The following is a 22498-nucleotide window of genomic DNA, read 5'->3' on the forward strand; positions in this document are numbered from 1 at the left end:
CAGAACAAGTGACCCGAACAATCACTTTTCACTGCAATGGGCCGCGGCCAAGTTCATGGGATTGGAATGACAAATCTCTGGAAGTGTCAATCATGGCTGGGCGCGTGTGTGAGGTCGGCGGAACTCCACACCCCCTGGAGAGATCTAAACCCCCTAGTACGTGTCGAGCAGTTCTAGGAAAGTGAAATCTAGATCAAATCGCACGCCCAGTTTACGAGGTCGGATTTCTCATCCGGAACGGGTAATTGGCAGATTTTGATACCTTGATAAGACACACGTCAATCCGATGTACCTACGAGGGCCGTTTGGACGTTAGTGGACGGACTCATCCGTCATCGTCGTCAGACGTTTTCGAAATCGCTGGAGTTCATCTCGGGAGGAGAATGCATTGAATGCGTTGCCGCGGTTCAAGAGATGGATTCTCACGGTTGTACAGTGTGCCGGTAGTAGGCAGACGGAACTACTACGAATACTACCGAGGGTCTGGAGCAACAATGAGTAACGGCAATTCCAGGGAACAGTATTGTTTCGGTTAGTGTACACACCAGGGGTCAGCCGTTCCCACGCTGATGTGTATGTGCACTTCAGGTGTCGTAGGTCAGTTTCTCTGGCTGATCAGTCAAATTAAACTCTTTTTTGCTGGTGATTACAGCAGTTAGACATCAGCGTAATCACTATCACGTACTGCTAGTAATCTAAAAATAGTATTTCACTATCAAGTTCACCACGTAGAACCCATTAAAACACTATCCATAACAATTAACTTTTACGACCAGCCTTTGCCCGGTCCAGCTATGGTGAACTTCATGCATCCTCCCATATGTCAAAGCGGACGCGCGCGCGCGTCTTCCACGAAATGTCGACCTATAAATATCTGGATTAGTCCATTATGTGTCAACCGTATCTCACCAGGTAAACCACCGTGCGCGGAATCAGCTGCCGGACGAGATGGAGTAATACCGACGCCGATAAAAGTCAATTAATGTTATTCATGGAGGCGGCAGAGGATTTGCTGGAGTGAGAGGAAAAACGGGTCATCTCAACGCGTATGATGATGAGGTTGATGACGAGAGCGGATTTGCCTTTGATGAAGTTCAAGGACATTTGGGGGAAAAAAAAGTGGGACCGGAATAGGTCAATCTCTTGATTAACTTTGGGGAAAACTTGGGGACAATAACTTCTGCTTGGAAGAACTGGTTGGTAAGGGATCAAACGTAAAAAGGTTCGCTTTGGAGGTGATAAACGTGCCCTCGATTGGGGGGTCGCTTGAGGCAAATCTGACCTAAGCTTACTTGAACCAAGAGAGTCAAATGTTGTACCCAGGGTGACCACTCAAATCCCATTTTGAAATTCCCGACTTTTCCAGAAACTCAAATAATGAACATTTCTTATCTAAAGATTGATTTCAATCAAAAAACTCTTTGTAAAAAGTTAACATCAACCATCAAACAAATCTAAATGAAATTAAAAAAAACTATTGAAGATTTTCGTAAAAAATAAATTTAACACCAAATGCAAAACTTAATAAATGGAAGCACTTTTTTTTTATTCTAATTAGAGATTGGTGCGCTGGAAGTGGGGACGCGAAGTCGTGATTATTCAGGTTATTTTTTTTTTGTGTGCTGGTAATCGAATAATAGCATCATTGGTGCGCTGGAAGTGGGGACGTGAAGTCGTGATTATTCAGGTTAATTTTTTGTGTGCTTTTGTGTCGCTATTCGTATGGGGTGAGTGATTGTGGTAATCGAATAATAGCATCATTGTTGCGCTGGAAGTGGGGACACGAAGTCGTGATTATGCAGGTTAATTTTTTTTTGTGTTCTGGTAATCGAATAATAGCATCATTGGTGCGCTGGAAGTGGGGACGCGAAGTCGTGATTATTCAGGTAAATTTTGTGTGTGCTTTTGTGTCGCTATTCGTATGGGGTGAGTGATTGTGGTAATCGAATAATAGCATCATTGTTGCGCTGGAAGTGGGGACGCGAAGTCGTGATTATGCAGGTTAATTTTTTTGTGTGCTTTTGTGTCGCTATTCGTTTGGGGTGAGTGATTGTGGTAATCGAATAGTAGCATCATTGGTGCGCTGGAAGTGGGGACGCGAAGTCGTGATTATGCAGGTTAATTTTTTTTTGTGTGCTGGTAATCGAATAATAGCATCATTGGTGCGCTGGAAGTGGGGACGCGAAGTCGTGATTATTCAGGTTAATTTTTTGTGTGCTTTTGTGTCGCTATTCGTATGGGGTGAGTGATTGTGGTAATCAAATAATAGCATGCCTTACTGAATTACTTGTGTCTTGAGCGTAATTTTCGTGGAGTACTTGGTGTGTTTTGTGATCTTAGTTAATTGTTTTGTGATTTTCAAAGCCCTTCCTATATCATCGTTGATCGGAAGGCACGGCGTCGGGTAAATTGTGTATAATTTTTTCGATTAAGGTTTTATTTTTTATGGTGAAAAAGCCATTTCTATATAATGATCGAAAGACGCACTGACATTTTGGAATAATTAATAGTGGAGTGAAATAATTGTGAGTGAGTGATTTTGTGTGTTAACCAGAAAGACCTTCCCATAGCATCGTTGCTCGGAAGGCTCGCCGACGGGTCTGTTATGAAAGTCCTCCCCATAGCATCGTAGCTCGGGAGGCATCGAAAAGCCAATACCTTATCCTACTAACCCAAAAAAAATATTAATCACGTGATGCTTGAAGGAGATGCTGTGGATTCAACGGTCTCAAGCGGTATCAACAAGTATATAGCGAAAAACTATGTGCTTGATGAGTCTGCAACTTCAACTAACATTCCTCCCTTTCGTTGAACTGCAGGCTTCTTGGGAGGGCGCCGGTATTGACTAATAAAGCAGGGATCTTCAGAGGTTAAACAGTGAACGGATGGTTGGCTCCCACTAATCATTTTTGATTCATTGTTTAACTTCAGCTGATCTGTCAATAACGGAGTAGCAGCTCATTGGCAGTCAACCATGCTCATGCTCATGCTCATGCTCATGCTCATGCACTTTTTTTTATTCTAATTAGAAACATAAAAAATTAGTCTTTGAATAATAACCCAAAGTTTAATTACATTTATAATTTCAATGTTTATTTTTAAATTGCCAAAAGTATAGTTTTTGATACTTTGTTTCAACTGGAAATGAAAAAAAGTTAAAGATTAGGGGAGAGTGGGGAGACTTGATCCCCGGGGACACTTGATCCCAAGCCTGTATCTCGTCCGCATGTGGGTAAAACAATTAGCTTTGTTCTTGAAAGTTGAGCGAAATTAACTAAAACTCATTGTAGAAAACAAAGAAAAAAATTAAAAATGTTTAGATTGAGTTACACACATTTTTCTAAAACGAGCTGCAAAAAACTTCCAAGAGATCTTTTTTTCTTTTTTTGATATGTATAGAAAACACTCAAAAATTATTCAAAAAAATATTTTTTATGCATGAATTGTTTGTAAACATATCAACTCCAAAACCCTTACGCATTTGATGTTAAATTTATCGTCCTACTATTTTTACAATCAATTGTTTAAAAAAGTGCGTTTAGGGAGACTTGTTTCCTGCATTTTTACAGTCACTGGAATCAGCCTCAAGATTAATTAATTGGGCTGGGTTTTCATACATAGTTTCCTTTAGTATAGTTGTACATAACTTACTGCAGTTTGAACCTTTTTTCAAAAGTAATGCTAACAAAAATTTCCAGCTTTTGTAAATATGCTTAATTTTGGTCTTAAAAATAATATTTTAAGATTTTAAATATTTTACATACTAAACTTGTTATATTTTGAACACAAACGTACAGGTTTTATGTGAAATTGCTGTAACTTATAGAAAATTAAAAGTTTGGATGAATAAGAAACATTTTGCTTAAGATTTCTTCAAAATGTTGAAAGGGGGATCAAGTTACCCCTAACATTTTTAAAATGCCGGTTTAAAATATTTTTTTTAAACGCTTGGCATGATTCGAAGAGTTCATCTGATGAAATACCCTTATTAGCCAAACATAGATGAATGTTTAAGCTTTCAATTCACGCAAAAAGTTTAAAGTTTTGTGAGAAATTGACAGAGTTATGTGCGATACAAAAAAAGGGGATCAAGTCTCCCCACTCTCCCCTACTGAATTTAAAATATTATTCTTAATTTTAAAACATGATTGCTGTTATTATTCTTTCAAAGAAATTAGAAAATATCTTGGAATTTGTAAAAAAATGTTTTTACTAAATTTCCTTTTAAATTTTGTTTTTGAATTTATGTTGATTTATCTAGTTGTCAGTATTTAACTGCATTATTTTTTTTTCAATAAAAAAAACAGTTTGACAGGATTCTATGATTTAACACATATTTAATGTAAAATGTTTGAAAGAACAAATTCTTTAAACATATTTTCAATAACTTAAGGGTGCCCAGCAACGAAGAAAGTTGTTATCTTCTTATTCCAAAATTGTCAAACTTACGGACCCAATCCTGCAACAACGGGATTGTAAAACAAGTCAAACTTTGTTGTAAATTACTTTGTGGACTGTACTTTAGGGGATGAATAAAAAAGTATATCGATAGTACCCGTAGTTTTGAAGATACTAAAATGTCTGTAAAAAAAAATCTGGGTGCAAAAGCTCTGATTGATGTGCACCGTTAACCCAAAATGGGTTAGATTTATTTTTTTGCAAATTCAATATTTTTTCATGTTTTCAAAACGTAAAAAAAGTATTTCAATTTTTCATTCAGTACGAACAACGAATGGATTTTTACTATTAAAGTTTTCCGATAACAGAAAATCAAGCTTTATCTATAGTCATTTACCGATACTCACAAAAAGGTTTAAGGGAATCATTTGGGAAAAAAATATTTGAAATGATTGAATGAATTTAGTTCAACATTTAAAAATATTTACAAAAAAAAAACATTGCCAAACTCAAGCTGGTTTTTTTTTTCAAATATTAAATCGCTGTGATAAAATGGAACAGAATCCTACGTTTATGCTATCCATAATCGTTAGTATTATGACCGAGCCACGTTGCCTAGTGGTAACGCTCCCGCCTAGTAAGCGGTAGATCGGGGTTCAAATCCCGGCTCGGACCAACAAAACTGGTGATCGTTTCTCTTCTGGATTCGATTGCTTAGTAAAGGGAAGGTAGTGTATCGTCACAAACTGGACCTTATCACGACACCTTAGGAAGGCGGGAATGTTAACATTAACCTTAACATGTTAACATTAAGTTGAGAATGAAATTGCCACTGAATCCGCTTTGTAAATGCCGGCCCCGATACTCTTCAAGGGTGTTCCACTCAGGAACTGGGAAAGATTTACTTACTTTATAATCGTTAAAATTAGGCTCAATTTTTATATCAGTTTTTCATTAACTTTGTTATTGTTTTAAGTTAGAGTAAGAATAAGAGGTAAGGTTTGATAAACAAAAAATAAAAAATAAAAAATACTTTTGATTCATAAAAAAAATATATAAAAATTTGTGTCAAATACATCCAGTGTTTATTAGGATTTTAATGTTTGAAAAACGTTTTCATTCTCAGAATTTAGTCAGTTTAATTTGAAAATTGTACAAAATTTTACACAATTATTCAAGGATTCGATTTTTTTCAAGCAGGTATGCTTGGGATTCTCAACATTTCCCGACTTTCTGACAAAAAATCAGAAATTCCCGACTTTTTCTCGATTTTGACAGTTGTTGGCGAATTCCCGACTTTTTCCCGACTTTCCCGATTTCCTGACTTGAGTGGTCACCCTGTGTACCCCTTTTTGATACCGAAAGGTTGTCAGCTGATGAGCTAAGTATAATACTCTTCGATGAATTTAATTTCTTGTCACAAGAGCCGGTTCTACTTCTTCAAGACGCATCTTGAACATTGACCTTACTTATCAGACATTTCAAACTACAGAGCGGATTCGTTAATTAGAATTTCGCTGCTTCGAATGTCCGCGAATTCGAATGCTCGCTAATTCGAACGTATTCGAATTAAAAAGCACTCAAACGTCAAAACTCAGTTGTCAAATAATGTTTACATTTCGACCCCTTTGTTCGTCGCTTTCCGAGCACGTGGTTCCGTGCTTTTGACAGCTGTCAGTGGTTCCAATTCGTCAGTTTCATTCGAATTATCGAATCCGCTCTGTACCATAGATCGAAAGACCACCCCACCGCAACTCCCCATCGTACACCAAGAAATTGAATTGCGACCTTCTGAAGGGGGCATAATTGATTAACCAAATCGGGACGTCGCCCCATCCAGATATGCATCCCTCCGGACATTCCCAACCAGTAAGGTTGACGTGGTGTCCCATTGAAACATCAATTATAGTTACCAACGCCTCTGCCTTCGCTGGGACAGAAAGCTAAAGTCCCGATTCAATCTGTCAAGATTGGGATGGGAAGTTCCCGCGGGTTGCCAGCGTTTACGCTCGGTCGATTCCCTGAAAGACGTGCAGGAACCGGCTTCCCGGACGGCAATTTTCTCAAACCAACCATATCCAGACGATTTTGATGTGGGTTTCCCCCGAGCCTGCCGAAAGGAGGCGCCACCTGTCGGAATTTTATTGCGGCGAAGCCAGACCAAAGACAGCCAGGTTAGGGAATAGAAAAGGGTTATCCTTCTTCATCTTGAGTGGAGTTTGGCGTAATCTGTTTATTTACATCGCTAGATTGCTTTGGACGGAAAACGAACGAATCGTTTGAAACGTTGATGCTTTCTTTGAAATGGTTTGATAGGTGTTGGTCGGTTTCGGAAGGACCGAAACGATTTGTTTGTTGTTCTGGGTGGTTTAGAAGCGGGCTCTAGAGAGACGGGATTGACGTGTTACGTTTTCTGAAATGGATTTCGTTGACGTGTTTTGCGTGGGAGTTGAATTCAATTATAGGTGTTTTTCAGCCATAATTGAAAGATAAAGGTGTTTTTAGGTTTCTTTTAGACTACTTAAAAGTTTTAATTAATCTAGTTGCTCTTTGGCATACACCAGTATAGACAATGTGCAACTTAAACTTAACCCAGCATCACTCAATTTAGTCTAATTTTTCTCGTGTTCAGAATGTCACTTTGAGCAACCTTTATTCTTTGAAAAACTTTTCTCGTGTTTTATGATTTTCTTATTTTTTTGTGTTTTTTTTTAAATTTTTGAAATCCCGGGAATTCCCGGGAAATTTTTTAAGCAGTATGTTTTCAAGCTTAAAATCGTAGAATTAGCTCAATAATAATAATTGGTGACAATCTACACTTCAATCAAAACAAGGACAGAAGTTATTAAATAGGTAACTTAAAAGAAATTAAAAATTGTATTTTTTGTTCTTTGTTGTGCTTTGGTTTCCCGAGCAGACGGAAATAACTTAGGAATAAAATTTTTTGATATTTGAAAATACTAGGCCAATAACATTTTATGTTATTTATAACAGGATTTGGAGTAGTGCGGTGCCTGTGGGGACGTGCAGTCCTGTTTTTTCGTGTTATTTTCCGTCTCTTTTGTGTCGCTGTTCGAGTGCATGGGGTGATTGGTCATTATAATTAAATAATAGCATCATTAGTGTGGTGCTTTTCGGGACGCGCAGTTCTGTTTTTTTTACCTTCTTCTTTTTTCATTGTTTTTTTTTACTCGCGTTCGTTGGCCGATGAGTTTTTTTGTGTTGTTCTCTTTTTATAGTTTTCTATAAAAATGAACCTATTTTTTTGAGACTAGCAAGTCGTTTTGCTGGATTAAGTCCTTTCCATATCATCGATGATCGGAAGGCACGCCGTCGAATATGTTTTAAGGCTTATGATATAAAATCATTTTACTAAATGAAGCCCTTCCTACATCACCGTTGATCGGAAGGCACGCCGACGGAGAATTTCTGGAGAATCGCGGTCGAATTAATACTATATTTAAATTCCTAGATAGCTTTCTTTCCGCAGCCGGCTGCCTAAGATTTTTAAAATTTCAACCGATAAACAAATTGCTTATGGTCGCATCACCTACCTTATACCCATCTTACTTACCCCACAAAACTCATGTGATACTGTTTAATACAACATGTGTTTTTATTGTTAAAAAAAAAAAAAAGAGCGGTCGTGGCTGAATGGTTACGATGTTCGCTTTATAAGCGAATGGTTCTGGGTTCGATACCCATCTGCTCCCAACGAGAAAGTTCTGGACTCATTGAATTTGGAATTAATGAAAAACTTCAGCTCACGGCGGGGTTCGATCCCCTGTCCTTAGGATTGGCAAGCAAAATGCTTTCCACTTTACCGTGGAGCATTAGAAGCCTTAGTAGGACTTAGACTGATATAGTTGAATCCGCAAACGGACGAGAATAAAGTTGAATGCAAGTTGAATATCAGAACATACAAGAATGCATTGCATTGCATGCATGCAGGCGCATTTGAAATGAACCTACATTACCTCGCTATAAATAGCCTGGGCGACTGCTAGAATTCATCCAATAAGAGATGAGAAGAATTGAAAGCATTCCCATTAGAAATGAGAACACACGAAGAATTCGAACAACAATGTCAACGGTCGTTACCACTCGCCTAGGGTGGCTCCTCAGACCATTCACCTTCCCAAAAACCGTCCAACTCCAAGCGAAACTTACTTGAGGATACCGTGGAGATTTTCCCTTAATACTCTTAAAAAAGTGGAACATCAACACTTCCCGTCTTCCAATTGCCTTTCCTTGTCCCTGGTGCGCGGTGGAGATGGGAGCGGCCGGCAATGGACGGCTGTCATGGTGGTGAGAATCTGGTTCAGGTGGAATTGGTTCTATTCCCAATTATCGATTCCTAGGCAACTTGGGCTTAGACAATCATCACATCACATGGCGAAAATCCAGTCTGCAATCCGCTAAAATCACCGTCTCCTAGCGAAGCGAAGCGATTGCCAACAAAAAAAAAAAAAAAAAAATGTTACCGGACTGTACCGGCTCGACAATCGAAAAAAAGACAGCAAAAAAGATTATTTTTGTCATTCGATTAACCGAAGAGAAATTTTAACAGGCCTTCGGATAATCGAGTCTTAACTGTTGAATGTTTATTGAACTCTTTTTTCAATGTATGTTTTTATTTTAATGAAATGAATGAATGAAAAAAAAAATTAATTGACACAAAATTTCCATCAAGAGACCTACAAATTTTATGATCTTGTGATGGAGTGTTCAAGGAGAATAAATCATTTAAATATTCAATGTTTGTTGAGCTACACAGTAAAAAAAAATCATGGTAATATTACATCTGGGAAGGGGTACATCTTTTATGTCAGAAAAAATATGTAATTTTACCTCTGAAAATGTGTAATTTTACCACTTTTCTGGTGTAATGTCACTTTTTCAGTCTAAATTGAGGTAAAATTACATCATAAAAGAGGTAATATTCAACTTTCAAAAATTACACCTTCCAAATTTATATAATTTTTTACTTTGTACTCACAGCAAATTAAATTCCCATTTGTTTAATTTTCCGCAAAAGATCTAATTTCGAAGACCTTAATGAAAGTGATTGAAAAAGAAAATTGAAAATTTTCATTTGAACAACGTCGAATCGACTGATTAAGTAAATTGAACTTTCCATCCTCATTTCAATTTTCATTATCCCAAATTGTCATCCCTGGGAGAGAATGGACCTGTGTCGACGTCTGAATGATTAATACGGAATGATTTCGAGCTTCGCTCTCTTGGAATGCATCGAACAATGTGCAACATTCATCGAGTTTGCTATTATCTGGAACTTTACACTGTTACGTTATATACTACCACACCGTACCGTTTCCGATAGCTCCTAAGTTGAGGGTAAACTTGACCTTTTCTATGCGGATTTACGGTTGACATACAATTGTCTTATCCGTGCGGCATACAGCCAGAGTGACATTCTCTTCAAGAACACTGTTAGGGTTGATGGAGTTTGTTTGAGTTTAGTTTTTCATCATATTTAGTATTATTTATTCTGTTTCATTGATTAGATCATAAGACATTACAAAACCTGTAAAAAATACTTTGGCGCATAGTGACCCCCGAAGCCTCATATCATCTCCATTGGCGGTACTAACTTTTGGTATGTGATGAGGACCAGCAGGACTCAATCATTTGCCGAGTAGTGACGATACTGCTGATAGAGTAATTTAGATATTTTTATTTGTGGGAAATGAATAATTTTAGATTAAGTGATTTTGACGCGATGAGAATTGTGTTTTTGTAAAGTTCTTTATGTTTGAAATTACAATGACAGAAAAAATGCAATAATATTCCAATAAAATATGTTATAACCAAGCTCAATCAAATTGTTTCCAACTTGAGTCACCGACCGAAACGGTGAGGCACCAAAACGGTAAATGGAAGCTGAGAAGTTTGTTCTGAACGTTCGCCTTTTGAATAATTTAGTGCAAAGTGGATTTCCACCGCTCTAGACCTTGACCACGGGGAAAACATTCCTTCCGTTTGCTTACCCTGGAAAATAACTATTTAATTAAACTTTGTAGAAAACTTATACCCTTTTGCTTCGGTAGAGGAGATACGTCGTTACATTGGTTGATTTAAGTTTTCATTATTTGATGCTCAAAGGAGCTGTACAAAATTATGTATCTGATGTTTTAATTTAAAAAAATGCAGTATGGACTTTTTAACACAATCTGTTTTTTTTTAATTTTTAAGTTTGTCTTAGATTGCACACAGTTATTAACATTTTTTCCCTTTCCACTTGCAGATTCTGCTGGCACACAGTCTCGTGGCGTTAGCCCAACAGGAAGTCATCGTTGCCATCGACGAACCGGGAAAGACCCAGTACCATGAGGCGAACTTCAACACGAGTGAGTTTGCTGCTTGTTGGCATGGGTGGAGGCTTGGAACATTGGGGAATTATTTTTCATATATGTTCACTTCTGCAGCATGGAAATACTTCTTCTATTGTTCCATGCTACAATCATTGCGGGGCTTTAGGGTTCTATTTTCCTATAAAATTACCTTTCCCAGAAGACCCTCGTTTTCTTTTCATCAAGAATGACCTAGCAGCAAGGGGTAAAGGGGTGTCATTTTATAAAAATAAAATTCTCGGTGCAGTTTCACCCTTTTCCCGTAATGAGGAAATTTAATCTTCATTTCACAGTAAAAAATCAGTAAGTTTAGGTTTATTGTGCAATAATGAACTTTTAATGGAACACAACACCTCTTTTGGAATCATTTTCCTTTTTTTGCTATGGTGTCGAGAAACTTTCCAGCTGAATGTCAGCTCTTCCACGAAGAGAGTGCGTGGGTGAGCTAAAATGACTGCCGTCTAGTCTTTCCATTCGACCAATTTGTTGGCACTTGGTCCTGGTCCTCGGCCACGGCGTACGTAAAAAAAAGTTAATTGGCGCAATTAAAAAGTCTGGGAAACGGACCAGACTATTGAAACAGAAAAAAAAACTGAGATCAAAATGTTTTTTCAATGTTGCCATTTGAATGACAAACTGACTAGAATGCAAACTGAAACAACAAGGATGAAAGGAGCTTTTTCCTCTTCTCGGAAACTCAAGCTCAATGGAAGTGCTTTGGAGTCTCGAGTTGATTCAATTTAAATTAAAACCATTGTTTTATCTTTATTTTCAAACTTTTGTTTATCAGTGCTCTGGCTGGCTATTACATCAATTTCTCAAATATGTGTGCTTCGAATGGAAATGATCAATTGAATTAAAATTGATAATATTACTAGATTTTGTCTTGATATTAAGTAAATTATTTTAATACTGTTTACAGTTCAAATTAAAGTAAATTTTGAATTTTGTAAAAAAAACCTAACTTAATCCACCTTTAGGTGGTTGATGCCTTCCTCGCATTCATAAAGTAAATACACTACACAGCCGCAAAAAAGTGTATAAATAACACTTATTTTTATCAAAATTTTCATCAAAATATTTGAGATCCGGCCTAGAAAAAGTGTATAAATAAAACTTAAGTGCTCATAACTTTTGATGGGGTTGTTAGATCTTCAATCTTTTAAACGCGTTGGAAAGGTCTTTCAAACAATATATAGCATGAAGGGGTTTCTTACAAAACCACCCTTTTTAAATCTTCCGTAGTTTAGCTAAAATCGTTTTTTTAGCATAACTTTTGAAGTACTTTCCCTAACTTTATAATATTAACTAGGGTCTTGTGGGACCCCAAGACGGATCGAATGAGACCAAAACGGTTCAAATCGGTTCAGCCAGTCCGGAGATAATCGTGTGCATATTTTTCGGTGCACGGACTTACAGACATACACACGCACATACATTAGTTCAGAATTTGATTCTGAGTCGATAGGTATACGTGAAGGTGGCTCTACGAGGTCGAATAAAGAAGTTCATTTTTCGAGTGGTTTTGTAGCCTTTCCTCATTGAGGTGAGGAAGGAAAAAACTCCTGGTTTTAGGTTATGACAAAAACATTTCAGAAAAAAATAATTTAGCGGAAAAAATTGATTGTAATCTACGGTAAGGCTTCTTTTGCTCATATTTATTTAAAAAAAAGATTTTTGGAAAATATAAAAAATAAGCAATTATAAAATTTATTTTTAGATGCAAATCCAATGTGCAATACAAATAAATGATTTGTTTTGGTTAAGTTGTTGCTTTCAAGTTGAATTTTTATAGGTATATATTTTCAATTTAATAATATTCTATGAAGGAAATACTGTTTTCCATTTTTAGATTTTGGCAACATTCTTGTTTTGGCAACATAAAAATTACCTAATATAGCAAAAAAAAAAAAAACAACTGGGATGACACTTTAAGATGGTTTATCTTATCAACATTGCATAAAACCAAAAAAGGAAATTTTCTCAGCTTTTTGCCCTTTTTTTGCAGGGGTACACTCCGTAATAAAATATTGTAAAATTGAATTAAAAAATATTTTTTAAAAATTTCAGTGTCTGCTACTTGAAAACGGCTTACTTTATTAAAAAGCAAGTCATTTTCGAAAGTAAAAAGTTGTTATCTAAAGGTGAAGTTTAAATGTTTGAATGGCATCATTAGTGCGCTGACCACGGGGACGCGCTGTCTTGTTTTTGCATGCTCATTTTCGTTTCTTTTGTGTCGCTTTTTGTGTGCTTGGGTACGTGGTTATTATATGTAGGTGAAGGGATTTTATTAAATGATCATTATATTGCATTATAATATTTAACTGTAAACTGGAGCGTTTGGTACGGTATGTCCACGCATCCTTCCTCCCCTGTAGATTCTGTGAAATGTGATCCGTACTCAGAATCCTCTCTGCGGTAAACACAACGTAGTAGGGCTGGCCGCTTTAATTTTTGCAATACGTTTTCGGGTGTTCTCGGATGTACTGCAATTATTAATAATGACAAGAAAAGTGCTTGGGGCGTAATCTAGTCACAAGACTTTCCAGCATGCTTTCATCGGACTGGCTGCGTTTGTGTTAGATTAGATTAGATTAGATTAGATTAAAGATGAAGTTTAAATGTTTGTATGAGCTTTTTTATTAAATTTACCAAGAATCATTAGGGTAATTCTCCGCCAATTTAACAGCAGTTGCCCCGACCCCTCTTCGATTTGCGTGAAACTTTGTCCTTAGGGGTGACTTTTGTCCCTGATCACGAATCCGAGGTCCGTTTTTTGATAACTCGTGACGGAGGGGCGGTACGACCCCTTTCATTTTTGAACAAGCGAAAAAAGAGGTGTTTTTCAATAATTTGCAGCCGGAAACGGTTAAGAGATAGGATTTGGTGTCAAAGGGACTTTTATGTAAAATTAGACGCCCGATTTGCTGGCGTACTCAGAATTCCGAAAAAACGTATTTTTCATCGAAAAAAACAATTAAAAAAGTTTTAAAAATTCTTCCATTTTCCGTTACTTGATTGTAAAAAAAAATTGGAACATTCCATTTTAAGGGAAATTTAATGTACTTTTCGAATCTACAATGACCCAGAAGGGTCATTTTTTCATTTAGAACAAAATTTTTCATTTTAAAATTTCGTGTGTTTTCTAACTTTGCAGGGTTATTTTTTAGATTGTAATAATGTTCTACAAAGTTGAAGAGTAGACAATTACAAAAATTTTGATTTAAACATAAGGGGTTTGCTTACAAACATACATAAACGAGTCACCGCGATGTTACGAAAAAAAGTTTTGAAAAAGTTACTTTATGCGTTTCTCTTTGTTTCGTCGTCCGTGTCTGTCGCGGGTGACGATGAACGGCCATGATCGACGACGGCCAACTTTTTCAAAACTTTTGTTCGTAAAATCGCGATAAATCGTGATGGTTTCAAGCAAACTCCTTATGTTTACATATCAAAATTTGTGTAATTGTCTGTTCTACAGCTTTGTAGAATATTATTACACTCTAAAAAATAACCCTGCAAAGTTAGAAATAACACGAAATTTTAATGAAAATTTTTGTTCTAAATGAAAAAATTACCCTTCTGGGTCAATGTACATTCGAAAAGTACATTTAATTTCCCTTAAAATGACATGTTCCAAAAAATTTAACAGTCGAGTAACGGAAAATGGGAGAGTTTTTAAAGCTTATATAATGTTTTTTTTTCGATGAAAAATACGATTTTTCGGAATTCTGGGTACGCCATCAAATCGGGCGTCTAATTTTACATAAAAGTCCCTTTGATACCAAATTTCTATCTCATCACCGTTTCAGGCTGCAAATTATTGAAAAAAACCTCTTTTTTGGCATGTTCAAAAATGGAAGGGGTTGTTCCGCCCCTCCGTCACGAGTTATCAAAATACGGATCTCGGATTCGTGATCAGGGACAAATGTTACCCCTTAGGACAAAGTTTCACACAAATCGAAGAGGGGTTGGGGCAACTGCTGTGTGAGTTGGCGAAGAATTACCCCCATACAAGTCTCTTTGCAATTTTGGCAGCTGTCCATACAAATATGGTAAGTTTATATTCAAAAATCTGTATCTTTTGAAGGAATTTCCTGATCGATTTGGTGTCTTCGGCAAAGTTATTTGATTTGATGAGGACTATAAGAAAAAAAGACTTTAAAAAATCAATTTCCTAAGATTTGTGTTTTTTTTATTTCTTTTAACTTTTTCATACCACGCAACTTTTGGGACGTAGAGCAGCGAGGCCAATTTTTTTTTAATATGTGTTTTCTTAAAATAATACATTTAATCAAGATTGCTGTTAAGTTTTTTTGATGCAAATTTGATTTTACATTTTAAATGTACTACTTTAGGACCATCCATAAACCACATTTTTTCGGAAATCTCACTTCTTCGTGGACAATTGTTCATACACAAAAAATCTTTTTTTGTATGGAGCATGGACATTCGCCAAAATAAGATTAGACATCTGGTTTCTGAGTTACAGCGGTTAAAAATATCAAACAGGAAAATTTAAGTTTTTGAAGTCGCATCCAAAAAGCCACTCATTTCCAAATTCCAATATCTTAGCAACTAATGGTCGAATTATAAATCTTTAAAAAACATTTGTGAATTATTAGAACTTTTTGAAAAAAATATTTTGAAAATTTAACATTGCGCCCTTTGTGATATTAGTCTTGATTCCAAAGAATTGCTCACCTTAACACTTGTTTAAAAATCTAAAATTCAAAAATCATTGCTCTGAGAATTAGTTTTTAGAGGTTTTAAGTGAAATAAATGAACTTGGGTTTATTATACGTGCACCTATTTTAAAAAAAAGTCATAATCATTACAAGATACAGATTTTAAAATATTCACAAGCTCATTTTGTTTTACCAGCCTGCGAAATTGTCACCCTATAGGAACGAGAATTGAAACGATAACTTTCGGAAAAGCATGTATTTTTCCGCAACTTGTTCCTTGTTCACATTTCTGGGAAGCTTGGTCCACTTCGTTGAACCGGCGGATCCGTTGTCAGCATCTTTTCCCATCAAACATTACATTATTCCCTCAAGCATCAAACGCTTCGCTGACAAAAACTGTCTTGAAAATATGGTCAAAAACCTTTTTGGAGCGAGAAAGATCCAAGTTTACCGTCCCTCTTCAGCACAGACAAGTTGACGTGGATGTGGGAAAAGTCATGTTTTAAATTTTAGAATAGCTGGTGGCATACCTTTCAGTATGCGTTTATGTGTTTAATTAAATTTTGATTTATTTTTTAAATGTGCGGTATTCTCTGCTTGTACGTACAGGAAACAGAGCGGATAAGTACAATATGAGTTTTCAGGATGGTCTTGGATGGATGACTGGCTCTGTAAAGATAAAACATAAAGTCTGGATATGTTGTTTTGCTCTATTTGAGAGGATAAGACGGAAAAAATCCGTCCGTTTTTTATCGAGCGATGTGGGTTGGTTCAGGTTCTAGGAGCTTGGTGAAAGGGAACAAAACACTTGGTATTTTTTTCTCATTTTCTTATCAAGAGAAACGTTCAAGTGATATCAAACTGAAGCCTCTGAACTCCAAGTGCAATTATATACAAATTTGTTTATCTGTTCAGAAGAGATTCTTCTTCCGATATCCAAGAGCTAACGACTAACGATTAACGACTAACGACTAATGAATATCGTTTGACGTCTAACGACTACCGTTTAACGACTAACGTTGAAAGACTAACGTCTAACGTCTAACGACTAACGTCGAACGACCAACGTCTAACAACTAACGTCTAACGACTAACGACTAACGTCTAACTACTAACGTAACGCGAATATCATCTAATGATTAACGTCAAATGACAACAGTCAAACGACAGTCAAACGACCATTGTCAACGAATTAGGTTCAACAACTAGCGTCTAACGCCTTGCGTTTCACATTTAACGACTGACGTTTAATGGCTGACTTGCATCAACTGCCTGGAAACATTCACTAAACTGCAAATGTCAAACGTCTATTGCTGTCCTTTTCAGGCGCCTACCAGTTCGGTTACGAGGTCGGTCCGAACGGGCAGTTCCACCACGAGACCCGCGGCCCGGACGGGGTTACGTACGGTTGCTACGGCTACATCGACCCGAACGGGCTACTCCGAGTGACGCACTACGTCGCGGACACGCACGGCTACCGCGTGGTCGAACCGAATCACCCCGTGGAGATATTCATGGATGCGCCGAGTCAGTACAGCAAGTAAGGGCACTTGGTCGACTTGTTCGAGCTTCTCAGACTAACCCTTCTTCACAAACTTCAGTGCAATTACGGACGAGGATCCGAAGGTGCGCCACCGAGGTCAGGTGGTCCCGTGGAAAGATCTCTACCTTCCCCGAGGTTGCGGAATGTACCCGGGAGGACTCCGACCGGATGGTCCTCCGGTAACCCCACCTCCTCAGAACCCCGGTAAGTATACCCGCTTTGCATTCGTAGTTGAACGGCAGGCTACAGACGAACCACTCACGGCACTGCACCCACGCCTAGTTCTTAGATGTTGAAAGCACCAACAAGACACCACGTATTTTCTTCTTTATTTCCGCACCAACCAACACAGCACCCGCAAGACCAGGCGGCACCACCGGCGGTGGCAGTGGCACCGGTAATCCTCAAGGTATTTTCGACTTTCGTTTCAGATTAGCGCTAGGGTTTGCGAAGCGGGCTTTGATTTTCCTTTCCAGCTCCAGCAGGTTCGACGACGAACCGACCCGGACAGGGCAGCTGGCAGCAGCAGGGTTCGGGAGGTCAGAGCCAAGGACAAGGACAAGGTGGTAACTGGCAGAACCAAGGTCAAGGCCAAAATCAAGGGCAAGGGCAGAACCAAGGGCAAGGTGGAAACTGGCAGAATCAAGGTTCTGGAGGACAGAACCAAAATCAGGGCCAGAATCAAGGGCAAGGTCAAGGACAAGGGCAAGGGCAAGGACAAGGTGGAAACTGGCAGAATCAAGGTCAAGGTCAAAATCAAGGCCAAGGACAAGGAGGCAACTGGCAGAACCAAGGTCAAGGTCAGAATCAAGGGCAAGGGCAAAACCAAGGACAAGGTCAAGGTGGAAACTGGCAGAATCAAGGTCAAGGTCAGAATCAAGGGCAAAACCAAGGACAAGGTCAAGGAGGAAACTGGCAGAATCAAGGATCCGGTGGACAGAACCAAGGGCAGGGTCAAGGCGGAAATTGGCAGAATCAAGGATCTGGTGGTCAGAACCAAGGGCAGGGCCAGGGTGGAAGTGGTCAAACTCAAGGTCAAAACCAAGGGCAAACATCGGGATCTGGACACCAGCATGGAGGACAACACCAAGGCTCCCATCAAGGACCAATAAGTTCTAGTGGACATCAAGGCCAACACCAGGGAAGTCACCAAGGCACTTCCGGCCAACATGGGGGACAACATCAGAGTGGTCATGAAGGACCTATAAGCTCAAGTGGACATCAACATCAGCATCAAGGAAGCCATCAGGGAACGTCCGGACAACACGGAGGACAACACCAGAGCGGTCATGAGGGTCCAATTAGTTCTAGTGGGCACCAAGGCCAGCACCAGGGTAGCCACCAAGGAACTTCCGGGCAGGCTGGTGGACAACACCAGAGCGGTCATGAGGGTCCAATCAGTTCTAGTGGGCACCAGGGCCAACACCAGGGTAGTCATCAAGGATCTTCCGGGCAGGCTGGTGGACAACACCAGAGCGGTCATGAGGGTCCAATTAGTTCTAGTGGACACCAAGGCCAACACCAGGGTAGTCATCAAGGAACTTCTGGGCAGGCTGGCGGACAACATCAGAGTGGTCATGAGGGGCCGATTAGCTCTAGTGGGCACCAAGGTCAACACCAGGGTAGCCACCAGGGAACCTCCGGACAACACGGTGGACAACACCAGAGTGGCCACGAAGGTCCGATTAGCTCAAGTGGGCATCAACATCAACACCAAGGAAGCCATCAGGGAACCACTGGACAGCATGGCGGACAGCACCAGAGTGGTCATGAAGGACCTATAAGTTCCAGCGGACATCAACACCAACACCAGGGAAGCAACGAAGGCGGTGGGCATCAACATCAGGGACAGTCCCAGGTAGAACAGTCCGATATTATTGTGGGTGCACTTTTCTAATTAGTCGCTTCAATTTAAGGGACAACATATGGGTCCGTTTGGAACGAGTCAGGTGCAAGTATCATGGAGTCATGAGAAACCTGGACCTGGACAGCAAGGTACTGGTAGCTGGCCATTTTCACTTAGCCGGACTGCAGATTGGATCTAAGCGAAGGTAGCCATCTTTTGTATTGCGAATTACGATATCCATTCTTTTAGGTCAAGGTCAGCAGCAAGGACAAGGCCAGCAACCAGGACAAGGCCAACAACAGTGTCAGGGCCAACAATGCCAACAACAAGGACAGGGTCAAGGCCAACAGCAAGGGCAAGGACAACAGCCTGGATTAACCACTGTTCGACCTATCACGACGGCAAGACCGGGCCAGCAGCCGGTACAAGGCCAGGGTCAAGGTCAGCAACAGGGACAAGGCCAGCAACAAGGACAGGGTCAAGGCCAAGGAAATCGCCCGGGTCAGGGTCAACAACAAGGCCAGGGACAAGGACAATGGCAAGGCCAAGGAAATCGCCCGGGTCAGGGTCAACAACAGGGACAGGGGCAGGGACAAGGACAATGGCAAGGACAACAGGGTGCGACCACAGCGCGACCGGGACAAGGTCAAAGTCAAGGGCAGCAACAAGGACAAGGGCAGGGACAGGGTAAGTTAAGGTGCTATTCGATTCCAACGCCATCTTTAACATTGTTCCATTTGTAGGACAAGGACAGCAGCAAGGTAATCGACCTGGACAACAGGGTCAAGGACAATGGCAAGGTCAGGGTCAAGGACAGCAGCAAGGAAACCGACCAGGACAAGGTCAGGGTCAACAGCAAGGACAAGGTCAGCAGCAGCAGCAACAGGGAACCACAACAGCAAGACCAGCTGGAGGTAAGGTTATGCGCTTCCCGTAGTTTGAAGCCACTGTCTTTTCTAGTGACCCAGGAACTCGTAAGTGTTTGCTAACCCATTGAAATACCTTGAGGAATCGTATATTAAACCACTATGTACCTTGATAACCCTATTATTCTCACTACATGTAACTCTCGTTTCATAAACATTGAATCGATCACGAACACGAACACCAACACCACAAATACCAACCACATGTTACACGCACACAACCGCACCGCACTCAACACACACACCACAACAGTACACATTGGCATCGGACCAAACATAGTAGCGGGCATTGGGGGCCTAGGCGCATCGATAAGCATTGGTGGAGCACATGGTAATTACCTGCCGTCTCGTGTGTGTAGACATTGGCCTAGTGCCGCTTTACTAATCGCTGCTTCTCGTTCTGATTTTCGCTTCTTCCTTTTCTTGCGCGCTGTGTGTGCTTTTCTTCTTCTTTTCCGAACTCTTTGCGTTGAACAGGTGGCTTCACCGCAGGGGCAGGCATTTCCCAGACAGGCATTAGTGGCTCACTCATGACATCGCATAATACTACCGTTCATACGGGCGGAACAAGCATCGGTGGATCCGTTGGGACCACCGGAGTTCACGGCAGCTCGAGCCATAACTCGAGCGGATCGATCTTTGGTGCCACGTACAACCACACGTCGGTTAGTAGTGGATCGCTCAACGGCCAGGGAGTCCACGGAGGACACACAGGTTCGAACAGTTTCAACAGCACGCACGTTTCGGTCAGTGGCAATACCGACGTCGAAGGGCACTTCCAGGGAGGTCAGGTCACGGTGGGAGGTACGGTAAACCATACCGAGACCCTCGCGGTCGGTTCCGTTAACGTAAGTAGCACATCCGGCGGTTCGTTTGGGGGAGAACTTGGCCCAGAGTACGTCGGCGGCGAAGTGAGTGGAATGCTTGTCACGAATGCCAGTATCAGTGCGCCACTCATAGGTCCCCAGCAAGGTAGTGTAGCAGTCGGCGGTGGTGGTAGCATAGGTATCGGTAGACCCCCTCAAGGTTCAGCACATTGTCCGGTGAGTTTCACAGTACACGCTAACTTACAAACTTTTGTTTCTTCTAGAAGTATCTACCGAGTACCCGTACGGACCCAGTCCGTCACAAATGCCGGAACCCGTGTACACCACTCCTCAGCCGAACTACCCAACCGCAAGCGGCGTTCAACCACCAACTCGACCCATCGAAACTGGTCCTCCACCACCATCAAACAACAACAACAACAACCAGTACCCTCCCTACCAAATCGCCGTCTCCCAGTATCCCTACTTCTTTGTCCCTTACCCTTACGCTCCTCCTCCAACTGTTCCTCAAGCCCCGTGTAACTGCCCACAGGATCAGAACCGACCAAACCAACCCGCCGGTTACCTCGGCTTCATCCCCGTCATCTACGTGCCCAATTGCAACGCCCAGCAGCGAGGACTCCCCACGCACATCAACTGGCCGGCTCCTCCACCGCCGGAAGGTTTGGGACGCGCCCTAGACCAGCTGCCACCCTTCCAACGACTGGTTCAAGGTCCGGACGGAAGCTGGACCGTGCAGCAGGACCCACGGCAACAGGAAGCTCAACCGGCCCAGCCAGAGCCACAACCGACGCAGCAGCCGTTACCACGACCACGTCCGAATCGGGGCCGCCGGCTGAGGAGTCGAAGACCACCACTTCTCCAGCTGGCCGGAGTTCCGTTCGCCAAGAGCAGTAGTGCCGTGGGGGCCGAGCAGGAAACGCAACTCGAGACGCAGGTGTAGACGGACGTATAGACTGGATAGAGGGAACAGGACTTGGAAGAGCTGGGGGTGAGCAGAGGATGGACGTCCGCCGGACAGGACGTGAGAATAAAATACTCATTGATCTTAAGAACACTGCGTTTAGGATAAGGAAACTGTGTCGGTAAGGAGAAGAAACGTGTCATTTCTTGAATTTTGCGTGTTTTTTTTTCTTTTGATATCACACCGCCATTCAGTTATGACAAGGCAACACATCAGTTCTACACCCAGAACTGGGCATCGGCATACGAGAGGATAAATAGCACGATTTGGTAGTAAAATGGTACTGTGTGCGGACGGAGAGGATAAATGCCGAAATTACCGAGAGTACTTTACTCATGGGTTTATTTTCCAAAAAAGTTCATCTTACAAAAAAATAAAGAGGGCCTGTACCGAGACTCGAACCTAAGACCTTCGGCATATTGAACCGTGCCTTTGCCGTATGGGCCACCATGGCTCGGTGACTAAGTGGCGGTCATTTGTCCATATAAGCCACTCAATAGGATGAACTGTTCCAATGAACGAATGAACACGTGAGAGGACTATACTCTCGCAAAATAGCACTTTCCTCACGTTTCTTTTCGTGAGGACTATCCCCTCGTTCTCTAACTTTAGGTGATACAACTGCAAACAATAGAGTAATCTACGTGCGTATGTATTGCGTGTACGTACACGAAACTAAAGTGAGGTTAAATTCATAAAGCTCTATGTTATTTTTTGTTAGCTTCACCTGCCATCATTGCAGTCCAGTTGGGGAAATTTACCCATTTTAAGCCTAATAAGCGGTCGTGTTTGAATGATGCTGGATAATCAGGAGTGCTTCTTGAAATTTACTAACTTTTTGTGAACATTTCTGTTTATTTTCACTTTTACTAGAAGTTATTCTGTTCCTTTTAGAAGCATCTAAAAAAAAAAACAAAAATTCTCAAATGTAT

General features: G+C 40.6%; 1 protein-coding gene across 1 annotated transcript in view; it reads left to right on the top strand.

The window, feature by feature from the left end:
- The window catches only part of LOC120429578 (uncharacterized), a 28807-nt gene extending 7090 nt beyond the window's left edge, over positions 1-21717 (top strand). Inside the window, exons 2-12 of the mRNA XM_052707068.1 lie at positions 10667-10769; positions 16787-17000; positions 17062-17207; positions 17356-17412; positions 17480-18861; positions 18920-18998; positions 19099-19536; positions 19593-19763; positions 20029-20106; positions 20253-20801; positions 20866-21717. Of these exons, the coding sequence (XP_052563028.1) occupies positions 10667-10769; positions 16787-17000; positions 17062-17207; positions 17356-17412; positions 17480-18861; positions 18920-18998; positions 19099-19536; positions 19593-19763; positions 20029-20106; positions 20253-20801; positions 20866-21545 (3897 nt within the window). The 3' untranslated portion in view covers positions 21546-21717. The remainder of the gene's footprint in view (positions 1-10666; positions 10770-16786; positions 17001-17061; positions 17208-17355; positions 17413-17479; positions 18862-18919; positions 18999-19098; positions 19537-19592; positions 19764-20028; positions 20107-20252; positions 20802-20865) is intronic.
- The last annotated feature ends 781 nt before the right edge of the window (positions 21718-22498 follow it).

This window comes from Culex pipiens, chromosome 2 (genome assembly GCF_016801865.2).
Source record: "Culex pipiens pallens isolate TS chromosome 2, TS_CPP_V2, whole genome shotgun sequence".
In the NCBI taxonomy this organism is placed as follows: domain Eukaryota; kingdom Metazoa; phylum Arthropoda; class Insecta; order Diptera; family Culicidae; genus Culex; species Culex pipiens.